At 38.2% G+C, this 21,904-nt stretch overlaps 1 protein-coding gene across 2 annotated transcripts in view; it reads right to left on the reverse strand.

Annotated features, from left to right (window-relative positions):
• The window catches only part of Cert1 (ceramide transporter 1), a 99,178-nt gene that overhangs the window by 41,538 nt on the left and 35,736 nt on the right, over positions 1-21,904 (reverse strand). For both annotated transcript variants that reach the window (XM_075976268.1, XM_075976269.1), the window contains exon 3: positions 20,422-20,538. In XM_075976268.1, coding sequence (XP_075832383.1) covers positions 20,422-20,538 — 117 coding nt within the window. The remainder of the gene's footprint in view (positions 1-20,421; positions 20,539-21,904) is intronic.

Consider the following 21,904-nt stretch of genomic DNA (forward strand, 5'->3'; position numbering starts at 1 on the left):
AATTGCATTGGAGACCAAGATGTTGGGAGATGGCCAGAGCAGTAGGACACTTGGCCAGGCAGAGCTGCAGACAGGGCGTGGAACCAGCCCAAGGGAGGTGTTTTGTAGTCAACACAGCTGAAAGGAGTGTGAGACCTGAAGAGTTACTACCTAGTAAACCCTAAGTATAAGACAAAGTTACAGGATTTGGAGTTTGTCCTGCTGGGTTTCCATCTGGCCTTCACCCAGTATTTCCTCTCAACAGTCCCTCCCTTTTAGTATAGAAATGCATTTTCTGTGCCACTGTGTGTTAGAAGTATGTAATTTGCCTTTTGACTTTAAGGTGTTATAGTTAAGAGATTGGCTTGAGTCTCAGAATAGATTTTGGACTTTTAAACAGTGCTGAGACTGTGAAGGACTATGGAGACTCTTGAAGTTGGACTGAATGCATTTTGCATTATGATAATCACTACAAGCTTAAGGGACAAGGAAGTAGGATGTGGCAGTTTGAATGAGAATGACCCTCACAGGCTCATATATTTGACTACTTGGTTCCTAGGAGGCAGAAGTGCTTTAGGAAGGATTAGGATGTGTGCCACTAGTGTTTTTGAGGTTTTCTGAACACATGCTAGGCCCAGTCTTTCTGCCTTCTGCCTGTGCATCAGGATGTAAACTCTCAGCTATTGCTCCAGCACCATGCCTGCCTGTCTAGATATGCTTTCTGCCATGATGTTCATGGGCTTTCTGAAATTGTAAAGCAAGCCCTCAATTAAAGGCTTCCATTTATAAGTTGCCTTGGTCATGGTGTCTCTTCACAGCAATACAACAGTAACTAAGATAGGAATGTTTTATCCTATCTTCTTTTGGCATATACCAACAAAACACATGTCATATTTTCTATAATTCTCAAAAATACAATTCTTAGAAATATAAGGCTGTTATAAACACTCGCCTTTCTATATCAAGAAAGACACTGTGATGCAGAGAACACTACCAGACCAGTAGTTCTATTTTAACTTCTTAAGAGCCATCACTCTAGCATTCCTTTCACTTCTTTTGACAGTCTTCACTGTTCAAGTTTTAACTATTTCAGCTAAATCCTAAGTATTATTTTGGATGCTACTGTGAATTCAATTTTTGTTATTTCCTTTTCCGATTGTCACTGTTACTGTATAGAGATGTTAAAGGTTCTATAACATTCCCAAATAGCACCACTGACAGGAGACCAACTGCTCAAATACATAAGCCTATGGGGGACATTTTTCATTTCAACCACCACATTTCAAGCTAGAGAGATAGCTCAGCAGTTAGAAGCAGTGGCTGCTCTTCCAGAGGACCTAGGTTCAATTCTCAGCACCCAACATGGTGGCTAACAACTATGTGTAATTCCGGTCCCAGAGGATTCCATGCCCTTTTCTAGCCTCCTAGGCACCAGGCATGCATATAGTGAATAGACATACACGCAAACAAAATGTCCATATTCATAAAATAAATAAATAAAAATCAAAAACACAACCGCCATATAAAAACAATACATGATCACATTAAACTGAAAAATGCATTTAATGAAATTTTAAAAGTCCCTACAATATCTCAGTTTTAACACTGTTTCAAAGTCCAAAATGTCTTTTGAAACTTAAGGCAAATTTTTAACTGTAAACCCCTGTAAAATCAAAATGCATGTGGCAAAATTCCAATATGCAATGGCATGTAATATATTTTCCTGTTCCTAAAGGAAGGAAACACTGAATCAGAGCAAGACCAAAACCCACCAGGGCAAACAACAAATTATGTACCTCTATGCCCATGTCTGGGACTTTAAAGGGCTTAAATGAATCTGCCCCTCCAGCTTTGCTGAATGCGAGACACAGCTCTCTCGGGCTCATTACACTCCCCATAGGAAGGAGGAGATGATGTCTCATAGTTCTGGCATCTCCAACATCTGCAGGCTCCTCCTCAAGCCAGACTATCACTCCCACACCTTCCTCCCACAACTCCAACTTCTCTCATGTTCCTTCCCTCCCAAGTTGATTTCTTACTTATGATTGCTATTTATACAACACAGACACACACATTCACATGTATGTATGACTTACTGCACGCAATTATCTTTGCTTATATATTCATGTGTCCACCCATGGTTGACCACTTGGGGCTGGACAACCTATTTGGAGCTTGTCCCTGAAGGAAACTCACTTATTCTTTTCTCAGAGGCAATGACCACCTGTCATTCTTCTTCAAGGGATGAGATCATGTGAAATTTCTTGTTTACACTGCATGTCAGCTGGTGATGGTGTCACTCTGATCTTTTCAGGAAGCCATCTTGTTGAGACTCATGGGTGCATTTTCTATGTCATGTTTAGAAGATACTTTTGAACAGTAGACAGCCTGGACTTCTGGTTCTTATAATCTTTCTATCTACTCTTCTAAGATTTTCACTGAGCCTTAGGTGTAGGAGTTGCATTTATTATCAATATTGTGACTGGCTGTAGATCTCTGTAACAGTATCTATGTGGTGCAAAAAGAAGCTTCTTTGATGAGGGGTGAGAGCTTTGTTTATTCTGCATGTATAAGTATTTAGAAATTATATTATATTCAGATCCTAGTAGTTGGCTCTCCTCTAAGATCTATGACCTCTCTAGTAGCTGTCTAGTTTTATAGCATCCAGCAAAATTCCTTCCTACTGAGCAGGCTTGAAGCCCTATTAGACAGTTGTTGGTTATCCCCAGGATAATACTGACTCTATTGCACTACTGTGGATATCTTGCTTGACCAGTCATCATTGTGGTTCACAGGTTTTCTAGCTGGGTAGGACTACCAATGGCTCCTCTCCCTTGAAAACTTCCACAGCACCTTTTCAAACTGTGAGAGTTTTAAGGAAGAAGAAGAAGGCTTCCAGGCCAGTTCCAGCCTGATTCTTCTAAGTCCTACGTCTGAAGTGTGCCAGGCTTTGCTTTCACAGCTCCACCTAATGAGCTTTTAGAGACTCTGATTAGTGACTCTGGTATGGTCACATTTTGCCTGGCCTCAGCATCTCTGAAACCTAGAAGGAAGAATCCACAAACCCTCATTCTGTTTTTCACACTTCCGAAGTCAGTACACTGTCAAGTTTGGCTGCCAGCTTGAAATGGATTTTCACCTTCTTCGACCACATTAGCAGCAGCTTTCTTACCCTGAACCAACTGCTTTTATATGATTTCTTTTTTCACAAGCTGGAAGTTTAGCTGGGTGAGATCTTGCCAAGAGGGCACCCTTTCTTGTTCCAGTGGAGAGCAAGAAACCCCTCTTTAATGGTGCCAATCTCAACAATTACAGCCTCAAAGCAAGTGCTTAACTGTAACATTAAGCTTCCTAGTGCTCCTTTTTTTCAAACTGTACATTTTGTATTTCTTAATGTCCCACTCATTCGTTTTCATTGTATTTCACTGCTTAAGAACTATAAGTAATAACCATGCCACAGACCTGATATTATGCTATCTTGAAATTAACTTGCCCAAAGAATTTGGTCCATTACTGTTTAATTTAGCTTCAGGGAAGGTCTTAGCACACATCCGCAGAAGGCAGACAGATTATTTACCAAAATTTCACATGCAAGTCCTCTAGTTCAGTTTCTAATATAGTACTTGCTTCTCTCGGAAATAGCATGATCCAGGCCTCTAACTTCTGAATTCCTCTCTGTATTACTGTCTTCTGTTGACTGCCTTGGCGGGTTACTTAGTCTAGGGTTTGTAACCCGCCTGGCAGTTCAGTTATTCCAGGGTCCTGGAGAGGCACTATCTGGAAGATAATGGGCTAAGAGAGAAGAAGGAGGCTAAGCGGGGGTTCCTGTCAAAGCCTCCGTTTATTAGAGACAGGTTACAGCTTATATAGGATAAGGAGTTGGGGGGTGGGCACAGGGGCCTGGACTCTTGCCGCATGGTTCACGTTGGTCACGTGGTTCACGTTGGTCACGTAGGCCAGGAGGTTACCTTTGGTCAGGTCACGTAGGCCAGGAAGTCATGAGTTGACACACCTAGTTCTCTAGATAGTTTGGAATGTGGGGTGGGTTCCCCTAACAGATAGCTCTCCATTAACAGCCAATTTGGGTGTGGGGGTAGGCTCTGTCAATAGAACGATTCCTAACACAATTAGAGGTGTGGGGTTCTCTGCAGACTCCCCAGGGTGATGGTTCCTGCAATAATCCTAGGAGGAAACATCTGCAGACTCCCCAGGGTGATGGTTCCTATAATGATTTTAGGAAGACACAGCTCCTGACAGTCTTCCAGGCACCTAACAGAATGGTAACAATAAGCTCTAAGCTCTGCTTATAATACTTAACAGCAGGTTTTAGTCCACAGTTGCAAACTCATCCACATGCCTTCAACAAGCTATTCACAGGAACAAACTATTCCTGAGAACAACTTCCATATTGGTTGCTTTATGTTATTGTAATGAAAAACTGTAACATAAAGCAAATTGTAGGGAGAGTGCGAGGAAAGCAGGTCACCGAGAGAGTCTCTTTACAAACACCTGCAGAAAGCTGAGTGTAATTAATCTGAATCAAGTTGACTGTCTGAAACCAACTAAAAAACCCAAGCAGCTGGGCATGCCTAAAATGAGGGCTTTTTTTTTTTTGCTTGTTTTTTATTTTTTTAATTGGATTATTTGAAGTCTACTAAACCTAACCTAAATTTGGGCTACACCTTCTGGTGGCAGCCCTCATATAAAAAGACACCAAAGAAGGAAGTTTTTGCCTTTTGCCAGTTGCTCTCACCGTACCTGGCAAGTTCATCTATGTTATTACAATGCATTACATTACTTCACTGGTGTTAGAACCTACTTCTTCAGGATGCTAAAGACCAGCAGCATTCTAGGAGTCCTCCAGGACTCTAGCACCAGACCTGGACCTGGACTGTTAAGACATTCAGGACCTTTCTGGTGGGAGACAGTCATTGTTAGACTACCTGAACCATTCATTTCCATAACCTGCAAGCCACTCTAATAAATCTACTTTTTATGTGTTTATCCCGTCCCTGAATTTTTCCTTCAGCTGTTAGTTTTTATTTCAGGTATTTTGATAGTCTGCTAGTGTGTGTGTGTGTGTGTGTGTGTGTGAGAGAGAGAGAGAGAGAGAGAGAGAGAGAGAGAGAGAGAGAGAGAACCTGGTGTGCAAACACCTGAGCCTATGGGGTCATAGTTCATTCTAATTAACACATGCTTATATCAATTTATTCATTTTTTTCTAGGCTACCAATCTGTTGGCATATTATTTTTTTGTAGTATTCTACTACAAGACTTTTTGTAAATTAGTAGTAATGTTCTCCTTTACACTTGTTGTTATTCTCCTTTTATCTTTTAATATACCTGGCTAAAGGTCTATCAATTTTGACTCTTTCCTAAGAGAAAACTCTTAGTTTCAATGATTGTTGTGGTTCCCGACTCATCATCATTTTGTTGTTGTTGTTGTCGTCCTGAATTCTGCTGGCTTTGTATTCAGTTTGTTTCCCCATGTTGTAAAATTATATGTTCCTTTATAATCTTTTGCTTTTAATTTATAGGTATACACTAATTTTGGTATGCTGTGGTTTCACTTGTTTGGTCTTTAAGTAGTTTCTCATTTTCCTTGGCATTTATTCTTCTGAGTGTTATGTTGTTTAATTTTCTTTTTCTGTTATGAACTTCAATGCCTATCCAGCTGTGGTTAGATGGGTAGGATATTTTGTATGACATCTTTTTAATTTATCAGGACATAGAATTATCACACATGAGCTGTTCAGAAGGTTCTGGATGCACCTGAAAAGCACATATACTATTTATTAGCTCTAACTGGTCTTTTTTTTACTATGCCTACTTGGTCTAGCCACTACTAAAAGTGGGGTATTTTCAATCATTAGTATAGAAATCTGTTTTCCCCCTTCAATTATTAGTTTTGTAGCATTCATTTTGAAGTTCTACTAATAGGCATGCAATTATTATATCTTCTTGTTGTATAGTAAACCTTTTAATAACATACACCATCCTCTTTTGTTTCCTGTGACCTGTTCTGTCATAAAGTTTATTTTATTTTATATAAATTTAGCCACTTACATTAGTTATTATTTCCACTCCTCTTCCCAGTATTTCATGGTTTGCGTTTGAACCTAAAGTGAGTGCATTGCAAACAACAAGTAGTTGAAACATAGGGTTTTTTTCATTCTGTCAATCTTTATCTTTTCACTGGAGAGTTTTATTTAAAACAAAAACTGATAAGAAAGCATTCCATTTATTTTTTATGTGTTTTCTTGCCCCTTTTTGATTCCATGTTTCAAGCATTACTGTGTTCTTCTGTTTGGTTGATTTGGGGCAATGTTTTGAGTTTATTTTTTAATTTCCTTTTATGTATCCCCCTCTTTTTTCTTTAAGGTGCTAAGGATCAATCATAGAACTGCTAGACAAGCATTTTACTGAGCTCAGCCCTCTTTTTGTACATTTCTTATAGCTATTTTCTTTGCCGTTATGAAACTGCAGTGAACACCCTGAAGTTACAAAAATCCAATCAGAACGCACATCAGCTTGATTACCTTTCCCAGAAAACAGTGTGGCATCATAAACCACGGCGTTGTGATGACTGTCTTGGTTGTCATCTGACTGCATTTGGATCAACTAAAACTCAAGCCTGGCCACTCCTGTGAAGGATTTTCTTGATCAGGTTGTTGCAGGAAGACTGCCCCTAAATATGGGCAGTACTCTCTGGTGGCAGCTCAGATGAAAGGACGTGGAAGAAGGAAGCTGCTTTTGGCCTGCTTGCCCTCACCTTCTGGCAAGTTTATCTATCCTGTTGCCACTGCAGCATTACTTCATCGATTATTAAAAGAAACTTTTTCAGGATTCCAAAGTAGCCTGAAGAGCAGCAGCTCTGCAGGATCCTCCAGGGCTCCAGCGCCAGACTGGGGCTGCTGAAGCCCAGCCTTGTACACTATAACAACTATCAGATTCTTGTCCTCAAGTGTGAGGCAATCATCTTGATATCTACAGACTGCATTCAGTAAGTCAATCTAATAAATCTCCTTTTTCATAGATGTATTCATTCTATAGCTCTTTTAGGAAAGCCTAATAGTCTCACAAAACTACTAGATCTTAAAACGAATAATACTGTTTGAATATGCAATAGTCTCTCTTATGTAGAAAAAAGGAGCAATTGCAAACTGTTGTTATAATGTGGCTACCTTTTTATAATTGCCATGTATTTATCTTTACTAGATCTTTATTTCTTCATACGACTGTCTAATTTGCTTCCATTTTACAGGACCCCATATGCATTTATTTCTTTAAGGATGTGTCAAATGTTAAGAAGTCAAGATTTTCTTTTTCTGAGAATATATTATTTTTTTTCTCTCACTTTTGAGGGAAATGTTTCCAAGTACAGAAACCATAAGCTGATAGGCATTTCTTTTAGTGATCTTTATAGATAGGCCTGCTGTATTCTGGCCTCCAAAGTGTGATGAGAAATCTGTTGACAATATCAAGAATTCTTTGTATATGATGAGTTCTTTTTCTCTTTGTGGCTTTCAAGATTCTCTTTGTCTTGGGAAGTTTGATTACGGCATGTCTTGGTATATATACATCTTTGCATTCACCCAAAAGTTCTCTGAAAGTTCTTAAATGTTTATTACATTTGTCTTACATCAACTTTAGAGTTTTCATATGTTTTATTTATTTTTTGTTTCTTCATCCCTCCACAAAACTCACAATGTTATGTTGGTCTGCACGTTAATGACCCTGAGTCCTGTATACTCTGCTCTGTTCATTTCTTTCAACCTTTTTCTCAGATACATTTCTACTGTCATACACTCAACTTCATGTTTGCAGGTGACTTTTTCATTCATTGAATGTTTAAGCTATAAAATCTCTCTATGGTTCTTTTTAGATTCTCTATTGATAATTCTATTCTCTTAATATTTTTTGTTCCCTTAAAGCATCTTTAAGGCAGTTGTTTTTATGTTTTCTCTGCCAGGTTAACCTCCAGACTTTTTTCAGGGACACTTTCTGTTTTGTTTTTCCTTTGAAAGCATCACACTTTCCTGTTTCTTTATATGAATTACAATTACTTTGCTGTTGCAAACTAGAATATTTAATGTAGCAATGTGGCACATCTGTCAACTAGACTCTCACCTTCAAACCTTTAACACTGTGTTATGGTGTTTATGTTACTGTCATAGGTCTCCTCTGTGCCTGGAATAAAGCTGAGGAGTAAAGGTAAAATTGTCTTAGGGCTTTCCTAAGCCTGGGTTGTTTCTTGTCTAGGCAAGTCTCTCTCCTTTCCCCCTTTTTTTTTTTTAACTTTTTATTGATCCTTTGTGGATCATGCATCCCAATACCAGCAAGTCACTCTCTGTTTTATACTCAACAAGTTAAAAACTCTCCATTTTTAGTATTTGGTCACCAAAAGGGGAAAGAAAAGAAAAAAGTGAGGGAATGGAATTGAAAATCACTTCAAAGGGCTAGAAAGGGGGCTTCAGCAGTTAACAGTACTAGCTGCCCTTCCAGATGACCCAGGTTTAATTCTCAGCAATCACATGGTAGCTCACAACTGGTAAAACTCCAGTTTCAGGGAACTGACACCCTCACATGGACATACAAGCAGGCAAAACACCAATGAACATAAAACTAATTTTAAAAAAATCACTTCAATCTTGTCTAATTCCCCTACCCAGGAGGATAGCTATATGTTTTTCTTTGGGTTCACCTTCTTATTTAGTTTCTTTAGGATTGGGAAGAGACTTGGACCTAGAGGGGCTTCCAGGTGCCCAAGGCAAGGTCCCCAGTTAGTTCCTGGGGCAGCGGAAGATAGGGAACCTGAAATGATCCTATCCTATAGCCATACTGATGAATATTTTGCATATCACCATAGAATCTTCATCTGGCAATGGATGGAGATAGAGACAGAGACCCACACTGGAGTACTGGACTGAGCTCCCAAAGTCCCAATGAGGAACAGAAGGAGGGAGAAGATGAGCAAGGAAGTCAGGACCAAGAGGGGTGCACCCACCCACGGAGACAGTGGGGCTGATCTATTGGGAGCTCACCAAGGCCAGCTGGACTGTGACTGAAAAAGCAGGGGATAAAACCGGACTCTCTGAATATGGCAGACAATGAGGGCTGCTGAGAAGCCAAGGACAATGGCACTGGGTTTTGATCCTACTTCATGTTCTGGCTTCGTGGGAGCCTAGCCAGTTTGGATGTTCACCCTCCTAGACCAGGATGGAGGGGGGAGGACTTTGGACTTTCCACAGGGCAGGGAACCCTGACTGCTCTTCAGACTTGAGAGGGAGGGGGAGAGGGAGAGGAGTGGGGGGACGGGGAGAGGATGGGGGGGAGGAGTGGGAGGCTGGGAGGAGGCGGAAATTTTTTTTTTCTCAATAAAAAAAAAAGAAAAAGAAAAAAAATCACTTCAAAAGGAAGAGGAAATATTTGCCATAAATGGGGCTATGGATGTAAAAACCACTGCCCACTTCTTTATTTGAAGTTATAATAGAGAACAGCAATAACAAAATCACAGGACATATTCCCCATATCATAAGACAGGGTTCTTTGTGCTCAGCCTGGCTTCCACAAACTAGGCAGTGCACAGTTGACAGTTGTGGAGCTGAGAATGGGTAGCTACTACTGTTTCAGGGGCTGAAACTAGCCAAAATTAACAACAATCTGCCATTTATGCCTACCATGAATCCTACTAGAAGCTATAAGCCTTTCAAGGACTCCAGACATTCAAAATAGTTACTTTAGACAGATTTTGTAGTGTGATGTTTTTATAGGTGGAAAAAGGGATTTCTGCTCTTGGTATTAGCAAATTCTCTCCCATAAATAATGGATTGAAGGGAAAATGTACATTAAAAAGTAATGTTTTTAAATGAAGAGTAACTCTTTAGGTTTTAAGATGAGGTAGTTTTATTTTTTTCTGTTTTCTTCTTGTAATTAAAACACCACAGAGTCTGTAAACTGCATGTAAAAGACAATTTTCAGGATAGATTTAAAACACAAAATAAGACTTGTCAGATTAAGCCACATGGAACAGATTTCCAACTTATGAAGTCAGGAAAAAAACAAGTTAATTAGAAAGAGATGGCTATTATAAACAGTTAGGACACTGTCTTCTGGATAACAACCTACTTAGTAATGAATGGTCACATGTGGGAGTAACACCTATTTTTGAAGGTACTCTATAAACAATACTGCTAAATGTGTAATTATTCCTTTTATTCCTCAACATATCAGAGGGGTAGGACTATAAACAACCAAAAAGCTAAAGGACTAAGAACTGAAGCGTAAAGTAAGTATTCCTGACACTGGCCTTACTTCGTTCAATTACGTGTCTAAAAACTAACAAAATGGTTTTTAATTGAAAATAATATTAGCCCGGGGGTATGTTCCTTTATTCTAGTATCTGTTCTAACTCAGTGCTACTATTCATCCATCAATATCAAATGAACCAAGAACATCTGTCAAGCAATAGAGGTAGTATAAATAAAGTGGTATTTAGACCATCACTAAGAGACCTGAAGGAAAAGAATCAATGTGTATTCTTTGACTTTTTTTTTTTTTTTTGGATTTTTTCGAGACAAGGTTTCTCTGTAGCTTTTGGTTCCTGTCCTGGAACTAGCTCTTTTTTTTTTTAAAGTTAATTAAAAATATTTTTATTTAAATCAGGTTATGCTTGAATATTTACAAACTAACTTTCATTTCTTTAACTGATTCACAACTTAGATGCTTTGTAAATATTCCTTTTATAGAAATTTCAGCTTACCACTCATGGTAAATCTATTGAAATAAGGAAGGTTAAATTAGTTATTAACAATTTCCTTGCCTCTGAAAAACTGTCACGTGACAAGCTCTTGTAGACCAGGCTGGCCTCGAACTCACAGAGATCCGCCTGCCTCTGCCTTCCAAGTGCTAGGATTAAAGGTGTGCGCCACCACCGCCAGGCATTCTTTGACTTTTTTAAAACAAACACTTTTTCTCAGTTAGTGTTCAATACATACATACATAAAATTAGCAAATTGCCTCCACTACTGTCAATATGTGTAAGCAATGCCACCCACCATTACTTTTCCTTATCAAATATGGAAAAAAGCAGAACCCTGTCTGTTTTAGTGACTGTCAGAAATACATTAAACTATTTTACAAAATGGCATATAGTTGTACCATATAACTTAATGTCTTCTATAGTAACATTGAGACAGTTACTTAAATATAGACTAGTTGTTTTTTTTCGCTTGTCTGTTTTTTATCTAAAGGAATTTTATAAGTGAATTATAAACTGACAAAAGTAGAAAAATAAGCTAAAAATCCCACAATATTAGTCCATTGTTAGTGGGTGATATGTGGCTAAACATTTTTAAAACTTAAATCTAATAAGCTATACAATATAAGACACATTTTCAGGACATTACACTATGAAGGACTAAAGTAGACCCCAGGGAGGCAAACAGAAAGGGAAAAGAGTTCTAGGTAGACCAATGTACTTTTCACTTAAACATTTTTGATGGCTCACTTCCTTCAAGGCAAAGCAAGGAATTTTTCCTGTCAAAGGAAAACTGTAGAACTTTCAAACCTCTCGCCAAGGCTTCTAGGTTTGGGACAAATCGGTTTTCTTTCTTTGTATGGTTTACGCAGTCCTCCGCAATAGCCTAGACCAGTCAATTCTGGGGGAGAAAGAATCCATCCTACCTTCAAACATATAGAAGTTTGGCTCTACCAGACAAACTTGAATTCCATTGTTGGATCCTCTTTCTACTTGAGGAGTCTTCCCTTTTTGTGCACTTCTGCTTTTAATATAAAGCTTGGCTGAGTCCTGAGACCTTGCTTTTCTTGCCTTTTTATTCTTTAAATTGGCAGAGAAAAAGATTCCATTCTTACATCCCTAGATGGTCTCAGCATGATGGCCTCACTAATATAACCATTGGTCCCATTCTTAACTTTAAACACAAATTATTATAATTATATGATTAACTGAGACTGGACTAAGGGTGATCAGTTTATATTAAGCTGGTATGTAAAAGAATCAGCTCCCTCCCTCCCTCCCTCCCTCCCTCCCTCTTTCCTTATTGGGCAGTAACAGAGTTTAGGGCAGCAGAAGTTGAAGTTATAGCTGAACTGACGGCAAAAATCAGCAAAGGATGTGACAAACCAGGACTAAAAGAATGATGGAGAAAATAGAAGTTACAAATAAATAAGAGTTAATGACAGAAAGAGAAAAGAATGATATTAACTCACATAAATTGTAGCAAAGACTAGAGAGCAAGAGTTCTGCTAACAATAAGAGCACTTAAAGTTACATGCACTGTTGAAACTTTCTTTGATAAGCATAGTGTTCTACACTTTTTGGGGGCTGGAATACTCTTATCACTTATTATGGAACACGACTGGCCTCTACTTCCATAACCTAGAGAGTACAATTCCAATGATTGCATCTTTCATATCAATATTTGTACTTTTTCAGATTTTAAAAATTCTTTTGATCCAAGTAAAAAACTTGTCAAACTTTTTTCAAGTAATTGCACACTTTACTGTTTTGTTTAGTTCTGACTGAGACTTTGCTGCTCCATACCCTTGCTAACACTAGACACTATTTAACTTTTGTTTTTCTTCTTTGTTTTGGGGTACTGGAGATTGTATTCAAGGCCACACACATACTTGACATACTTTCTGAGCTTTTCACACTGATTTAGAAGAATTTCTCTGATGAGACATAAAATCTTGTCAAGTTAATGTGTCTTCAGTTGCATGCATGATAAATATATCCATTTACCTAGTATCTTCCTTTCCACTGCTCAATATAAAATCCTCCCAATTTATTTTTGACATTTTTATTTGCTGAAATTAAATACTATAATTGTTTAATCATTATCACAAGAAGTTTATAACTGCAGAAGATACCAGGGATGATATCACAATTTTGAAAAATAACCCAAATAGTTTATACATTTCTTTCGTAAATTAGTTATCAGAAAATACCCACAGAGGCCTTTTAATAAGCACACCCTTACCAGAAAAAAAAATATTTCTTTCTCTGTGAGTTTGAGGCCAGCCTGGTCTATAAAGCAAGTTCCAGGACAGCCAGAGCTGTTACAAAGGGAAACCCTGTCTTGAAAAAAAAAATACAACAAAAATTTGGAATTGAGTACTTTCCTTTCACAACAGCTATTATTTAACACCACACTATGTTACTCAATGTCTAATATAGTGAGAAATACAAATAAAAGTCATCTCTTTGAGACTTTGCTCACAGAGAGCAAGTTATTCTGGGATGAATATACTTAAGGAAAAGCACAAGTAGACACTCAGTATAGAACTCTACTGTATTGCTGTTAGTAATCATCCTAACTCCAAGCATTAAGAGTAAAGGGCAACTTGGGGAGACTTCAAATAATACTTCTATCCACAAAATTTATTTTCTAACACTTTATATTACTTAAGTTGTAAATTATATGTACCAATCTCTGACAAATCCTACAAATTAATATAAATATACCTTGTAGTCTAAAAGAAACACCATAGACATGAAGAATGTATTAAAATATGAGAATACCCTGATACAAAAAGTTCACGATTTAAATCAACAAAATATTTCATGTAAATACATACTTGTAGTAAGAGTCCATGCTCTCAGGTTGGAAAGCCTGGATCCTTTACTAACTAGTGTCTAACTACTACTGGTCAATCTACTTCATCTATGCCTCAATTACCCAGGAAAACAATGCTATTATCCCATAAAAGGATGGGTAAAATGAAGTAAGTATACAATGTAGTTATTGCTACAGCTGGCAAACATTCATCAAGATTATTTGCTGTTACCATTACCACTCTGACGAAGTTTTATAAGACAGAACACTGGCTTCTCATATATGTGCTTGTAAGAGAGATAGAGAGTGAAGGCATGTGTTGTATACATGTATGAAATATATTATTAGAGAGAGCTTTTAACATAATGAGCATAAAAGCATCCTGGGAAGGAACAGAAACCCTCAATCCTTCCAGATGTCAAATATTAATAAAGCCTATCAGGAACGTTTAATAAAAATCAACCCACCACAAGAATCAACCCAACAAACCATTCAAACAAACAAAATTTCTTTCCAGTGACATCAGAACAGACAAAGATATGTTTACTACTCCAAATGGCCTATCCAGCAATCCAAAGGGTGGGTAATAGCCAGAGACAGTAACTGAATTGAACTGAAAGAGCTGGAATTATCAGAGTCCACATCTGGTATGCCCTACATTCTTTCATTTGTACCACACAGGTTACTTTGCTCGCCTGCTTGTTTTTATTTGGAGGTGAAGAAAGAGGTAACACATATAGCATGCTATTGTATTCCATTCTAGAGAAAACTCACAAAGCTTACACATCTAGTACATAGTAGCAACATGACTCAAATGTATGAGTCTGATTGTAGTACTAAAACACTAACCAACAAAACATACTGCCTTTTATGGCAAGCTCATAGTAAGAAGGAAAGTCCAGAGTTAGCTTACATGCATATGCTAGGATAATCAGATGATACACTAATTTTAAAGAACTGAATTTGTTCCAGCAGTCAGCTTGTCAATGTAACTTAAACAAAAGAGAATACAAAACAAATCCTACAACGGAATGAACTAAAACATAGTAGTGTTGTACATAAATTATTTGATTTTACTACAAGCTTGTCAGTTCCTTGTAAAATAATACTCTTTACTTTTCAGGATGGTAGAGAGAAAATAAAGCACATAAAGCAATAAATACACTAATTAGTACTTTGTGATCTCTAGAAAGTACATCTTATTGTCATCACTGTCTTAATAATTTGACATTAATTTTAAAGATCAAGTTAACTATTCAGTTTACTTTAGTAGAATTTCCAAGTTTAAACTTAATGATATAGAGCTCAGAAATATATTCTCTGTATCTGGTCTATTAGGAAAAGAAAGCAACTAATTTACAGATTATAGGTAGTAACATTTGAAATTTCTCCTTCATCTAGTTAAAGAAATCAAAGTAATTTAGTTTTAGACCTCACAGTCAATTCACATATCTAACATGCTGCTGAACTGGCATATATCACATACTTTGTTTCTGCACATTAAGCACGAACAATAACAATAATTATTTGTTTGTTTTAGAAATAAGCAAAGGAAATATTTGCACAGCTATATTCTTTACTTTTACCTAAGAACTTAAGATTATCTTAGGTTTCCAGTTAGTTCCCTGGGCAGCTGAGGAAAGGGAACCTGAAATGACCCTACCCTAGAGCAATACTGACGAATATATTGCATATCATCCTAGAACTTTCATCTGGCGATGGATGGAGATAGAGACAGAGACCCACACTGGAGCACTGGACTGAGCTCCCAAGGTCCCAATGAGGAGCAGAAAGAGTGAGAACATGAGCAAAGATGTCGGGACCACGAGGAGTGCACCCACCCACTGAGACAGTGGAGATGATCTACTGGGAGCTCACCAAGGCCAGCTGGACTGTTACCAGAAAAAGCATGGGATAAAACTGGACTCTCGGAACATGGCGAACAATGAGGGCTGATGAGACGCCAAGGACATTGGCACGCGGTTTTGATCCAACGCAATGTGCTGGCTTGGTGGGAGCCTAGCCAGTCTGGATGTTCACCTTCCTAGATATGGATGGAGGGGGGAGGACCTAGGACTTACCACAGGGCAGGGAACCCTGACAGCTCTTTGGACTGGAAAGGGAGGGGGAGAGGAGTGGGGGGAAGGGGAGAGGGGTGGGAGGAGGGGGAGAAGAGTGGGAGGAGGGGGAGAAGAGTGGGAGGAGGGGGAGGGAAATGGGAGGCTGGTGGGAGGAGGTGGAAATTTGTTTTTTTTTTCTTTTCTTTATCCTCCTTTTATCAATAAAAAAATTAAAAAAAAAAGATTATCTTAGGTTTCATCTTTGTGAGATCCAAAGAAACCAATAACATGAAATATACACTCTGCACTTTTCTTCACTCAAAGGAGAAAATAAAAATGGAAAACTTGCACAGTAATTCAGGTTGGACTATAATGAGGAAAGAGCAAAATAAAACTTGTATCCAAAAAAAAGAATAACCTTAAGTCTAAATCAAGTAATCAAATCTTTAAAGGTCATGTCTGCTAGAAAGTACAGAAACTGGCTCTACTTAATGACATCTTTAATCACCAGGTAGAGGGCTGCCCTGGATGAAACAAGAATCTAGTTCCCTTTCCATATATGCTCAACTCTTCTTCCAGACACAACATACTACAATTTACTGAATCCAGTGACTCCAAAGCCCTTGCTTTTTCAACCATATAAAGACATTTGCCACTTTGGATGCCTGTGTGTATGAGCTTATCTATTCCTTACTACAGCTTTAATTAGAAGAACCACAACTTGACAGCTGTGAAAAGCTTCGGAGGTTCCTCATAAATGCCCAGTAACATGTAGCAGAGGCTGTTGTGAGTCCAGGTTGGCTTGACTTTAAAGCAATGAAATTCTAAAATACTGGCTCACCTTATTTTTAAATAACACAAATGATCATAGTTTTCCATGTATATGAAGTTATGATATCAAGATAACTAAGACATAGAAAACATTTTACACCAACATAGTACTAAAGTTAAGGGAGAAAAGAAATTTATCATAATTTTCTAGACTCAAACCAAGAAAGGAAAAGGAAAGCTAACAAATTATTGGTATCAAAATTTTCTCACAGCATACTAGATGAAACTGGATTTTCTTGTATTTTTTTTTTTTTTGCAGCTGTTAAAGTACAACAGGTGCTTCAACTGTAAATGTGTGAAGTCCACGTGACAAGTATGTGAATAGGCACAAATTCTCTTAGGTCACTTAGGGTTGTATAATGACTATAGAACTTTACCTATGCTTTGCCAAACCACTGAATTAGTATAGTAAGGCAGACTACTGGTATGTTTCTTTAGTCTACTTATCAGTTACAGTAGAAGTCAAAGATTGGTCTAAGAGGTACTCCTGTCTTTGTGTTGCTTTCATTGGTTAATAAAGACCCTGCTTTGGGCCTGTTAATAGGGCAGAACTTAGGTAGACAGGGAAGACAGAACTGAATATTGGGAGAAAGAAGGGCAGAGTCGGACACGCGTCATGGATCTGCCAGAGACAGACACTGAGAATTTTACCCAGTAAAAAAACTGCCACATGGCAATACAAAGATTAATAGAAATGGATTAAATAAAGATGTAAGAATTAGCCAATAAAAAACTAGAGCTAAAGGGCCAGGCAGTGATTTAATTAATACAATTTTTGTGTGAATATTTTGGGGCTAAGCTAGCTGGGCAGCCAGGACGAACAAGCAGCCCTCTCCTTGCAACAAAAGATTAGTTTAAATTATAACACCATGGCCTAAATATTAACATCAGTTTCTGGATACTTTCTATAAGGTAGATTCTTAACTATAAAACTCAAATGATTTTTCAATATGATTATAATGACTATAAAAATTAACTCTGACACTTTTAAGCATTAAGGTCTTAGAATTGAATGTTATTCTTAAAATCATTTCAACAATGATTACTACAGAATGATGCCCAACGTGGATAACTACATCCACAGAAAGCCTGAGAAAGCTTGGGAAGGAATAGAGTAAAGCATGTTTTCTTGGTAGCAGCAATTTCCTGGGTCTGCTCTGCTTCCAAGGGCCAAGCAAGTGCTCTCATCAAAAAGAGGCTTCCTGACTCAGCCTTAGCTGCAAAACCCTGCAGCTCTTTAAAAGGTCCTGCCACTAAACACTTAAATGGTGTTGATGAAAAGCTGACCACATGCTTTTCGGTTTTCAGCCACAGCAGGAAAAAAGCTGTGCCATTTTAAAATGCCGGCCATCCTGCCAGGGCAAACTCTGACTCTTTCAGGCAGGCAGTCTGTGTGGATGGCAAGCATACTGCTGAAGGTAGCTTGCTGGCAGAGACCTTGAAACTCCATAGAGTTGTGGCAATAAACATGGCTACAGTCAGCCCCTCCGCCATGAGGCTGAAAAGCTAAGGAAAGGACTGGATCCAGCTGTCAAAGCCACGGCTTTAATCCTCTCCATAAAGATTCATGTGGTCAGAAAAAGAGATATATACAGTAAAGAGAGATTCAAAGATGAAGAAAACCTCTAAATGGTTTACAGTGTGTTAAAAATATATGAAGGCTAAAGGTTAAAGTCCTTAAAAATAAAAAAGAAAGAGAATAGTATGGTGTGGTGGTACACACCTTTAATCCCAATGCCTGGGAGGCAGAGGCAGACAGATCTCTGTGAGTTCAAGGTGTGGTAGCACACACCTTTAATCCCAGCACTGGAGAGGCAGAGACAGAGGGATCTCTGTGAGTTCAAGGACATCCTGGTCTACAGAGTTATTCCAGGACAAAGATATACAGAGAACCTGTCTCAAAAAGTAAAAGTAAATATAAAAGAAACAGAGTTAAAGTAAAGCCACATAAAGATGGAAAATACACAGAGAATCTTGATACTGTATGCTATTATGCTCTCTTTTGAATTGTTTGCTGAGGAAGGAGCAACAGCTGCTAAAAGATATTTTTGCTGCCAGGTGGTGGTGGCGCACGCCTTTAATCCCAGCACTTGGGAGGCAGAGGCAGGTGGATCTCTGTGAGTTTGAGACCAGCCTGGTCTACAAGAGCTAGTTCCAGGACAGGCTCCAAAAACCACAGAGAAACCCTGTCTCGAAAAAGCAAAAAAAAAAAAAAAAAAGAAAAAGAAAGAAAAAGATATTTTTGCTTATAAATGCTGCTGAATTAATCTAAGATAGGTATTTTGAAAATACCTTGACTTCAAAATTGAAGTCAGAAGATATGTTACTTTGGAGAAGAGATTTTGCTTTTGTTTCCACAGGAAATGAGAGGCTGTGGATTCATTCTGAGTTAAGAAAAATCAGGTTTGATCAAGGAAGACCACCTGAAAAATCTCCGGTAGGAACAGAAGGACGGGATGTCTGAGATCTACATCCAGAACAGATTAAAGACTGCTGCCTGAGATGATCAAGACTCACAGGATAGTCCAGTCAGGACTTGATCATAATTCTAAATTTTCTTTGGGTCCTTATAAGATTATCAGCACCCCCAAACAGCAGGAAGTAGCCTGGAAAACTACACCCATATTCCCCCAAAATGGACTATGAATATTTTTCTTTGTTTAAAAAAAAAGAGGGGGAAGTGGTGCAGGAGAATTATCTGTATTCTGTCAATCATATATTTTAATAAAACACTGATTGGCCAGGCAGGAAGTATAGGTGGATCAACCAGACAGGAAGTAGAGGTAGGGCAATGAGAACAGGAAAATGTTGAAAAAGGAGGAAGCCCGTTCCTCCCATTCCTGCCCAGACCACCGAAGAAGCAGGATGTGAGCTACCCCTCTGAGAAAGGTACTGAGCCATGAGGTTAATACAGTTAAGAACAATGGGTTAATATAAACTACAAGAGCTAATAAGTAGCCTGAGCTACTTATTATAACCTAATGTAGACTCTCTGTGTGATTTTCTTTGGGGGCTTGCTGGGCGTGAGGTACCGGGTGGGACAGAAACCCCAACAAGCCGGCCCACATGTTACAAGGTGAGCACGATGGTGCACACCTTTAATCCCAGCACTTGGGAGTCAGAGGCAGGCAATCTCTATAAGTTCGAGGCCAGCCTGGTTTACATAGAGTCCCAGGACAGACAAGGCTACATAGAGACCCTGTCTCAAACAACAACAACAAAATCAAAAGTATAGTTTATGAAGCAGGCTATATTTTTATATCAATTAACAATAAAGAATCATTTATTGTGACAAATACCTTCCTGCAATTTAAGTGTTAAGACAAAAATAAACTGTTCTAAACTGCCTATATTAATGTTTTAATCTTTACCACTCCATTTTTCAGGAATATACTTTATAATTCTTTACACTGAAAAACCATCTTAGGCTTAAAGGCCATCTTATAATAAAGACATATAGGTTCATTCCTGCTTGTCATTAAACCTGTTTCTTAAGTATTGGGTTATGCCCCACCTGTAACCTTAATTACAAATGGTTCGGAACTGCCTGACCCAGGAATGGTAATCATGTCTTTGTTTTAAAAAGTTGTTTATACCATCTTGCAACCCTACCTTTGTTTCAAAAGGCTATATGACCACCTACAACTACAATGTTATAACTACCTGTTGTCATGATTATCTTGTTATGCCAACCTTGCAATCACATCTTTGTTTCTGGAGGTCATTAGGACTAATTTGTTAAGATGTTCTGCTCCTGTAACCCTGTCTATCTTGCTTGCCAAATCCCCCATTTGGGAACCTTTTACCCCTGAGCTATAAAAAGCCTTGTCTTCCTCACATTCAATGCTGACCTCTCAAACCCTACCATACATGGAAGCACCAGTGTACATGAATAAAAAGGCTTGCTTTAATTAATTTGGCCATGATGATCTGAGTCAGTGGTCTTTCTCCTCCCATCTTTGGGTGCTTACCTTGTGCTGTTCAATGGCATCTATCCACTGCTGTCTGTGATCTGGATCCTGAGCACGAAGATACCAAACACTATCATTAACACTGATATCAAACCGACATTCATCAAAATCATGAGGCTGGGGAAACAAAGAAGAAAGTGAAAAGCAAAGTTAATTACATTCTTAGAAATGCAGTTCCCTTCAGCACAAAATGTGAGCATACTCTCTCAATGCTGAGAGATTCCTTTCACTTTTTAATTTTTCTACTCAAATAGCTTATTTCAAAATGTCTCAGAAACTGTTAATTACATATAAAATCCAAGTTTCATTCACTACTCACACAAATGATTTGATACATAATCTATAAACATTTATTTAAAAAACACAGAAATAATATTGTTCATCAAATGATTGAAGTTAGCTTAAGAAGTGAGAATATCATCACCAAAACCATAATTTACAAAAGGTTAAGTAAGTTTTAGAGAAAACATTTACTATCTTTTCCCCTTACTTTATTATTCAAAAGTGAATTCCAGGGGATCAGGAGACACCAACTCCCAGAGGAGAAGCTACTGGAATCTAATGGTCCTGGGGAAGGGGGAGTCATTTTCTTCCATGTTGCTCATGTCCTCCCCCCCCCCCATACTCAAGCAAATAACCATATTGAAAAATCACTGGATCACAAACACAAAAGACAAGGAAGCAGAAGCAGTTTAGTTGTTGGGGATCACTGTAAGTGGAAGAGAATAAGATGGGTAATGGAAGGAAATACAAAAGTATATTATAGTCGGGCGGTGGTGACACACGCCTTTAATTCCAGTACTCAGGAGGCGAAGACAGGTGAATCTATGTGAGTTCAAGGCCAGCCTGGTCTACAGAGCAAATTCTAGGGCAGGCTCCAAAGCTACAGAGAAACCCTGTTTCAAAAAACAAAACCAAACAAAACAACAACAAATATATATTATATATTATTTATAAATGGAATATCATTATAAAACCCAATTATAGACAATTAACATATGCCAACAAAAACTAAAGCGCTAAAAAAAATTCCATAATTAACAGGCTTATATAATGAAATTCAAAATCAAGAAACAAGTGTTAATGTTTTCTTCCAAATGTTGAAAATTAACTATTACATTTCTAGGAATACTACTGCCAAGAAAGTTCCCAATGAAAACCAGCAAATAAAGCAAACAGTAAAAAATGATAAACAAAAGCTATAAGAAAGTATGCATCAATGTGCAAGCATTAATGGAAAGGTCAGTTCTTGGTTTGGTGTTTTAGACTGCTGGCAAGAATACATAAAGTGAGGGCTGTTGAGATGGCTCAGTGGGTAAGAGTGCTTGCACACGGGCTAGCTACCTGAATAGGGTCCCTGGAACCCATGTGACAGAAGGAAAGACCAGACTCCAGAAAGATATCCCGTCTTCATGTCGGTCCCATGTATTCCCAATCTACATAAAGAAAATGTTTCCTCCTCATTGAGTGAATTCAAATATGA

Source organism: Microtus pennsylvanicus, chromosome 6, assembly GCF_037038515.1.
Source record: "Microtus pennsylvanicus isolate mMicPen1 chromosome 6, mMicPen1.hap1, whole genome shotgun sequence".
In the NCBI taxonomy this organism is placed as follows: Eukaryota; Metazoa; Chordata; class Mammalia; order Rodentia; family Cricetidae; genus Microtus; species Microtus pennsylvanicus.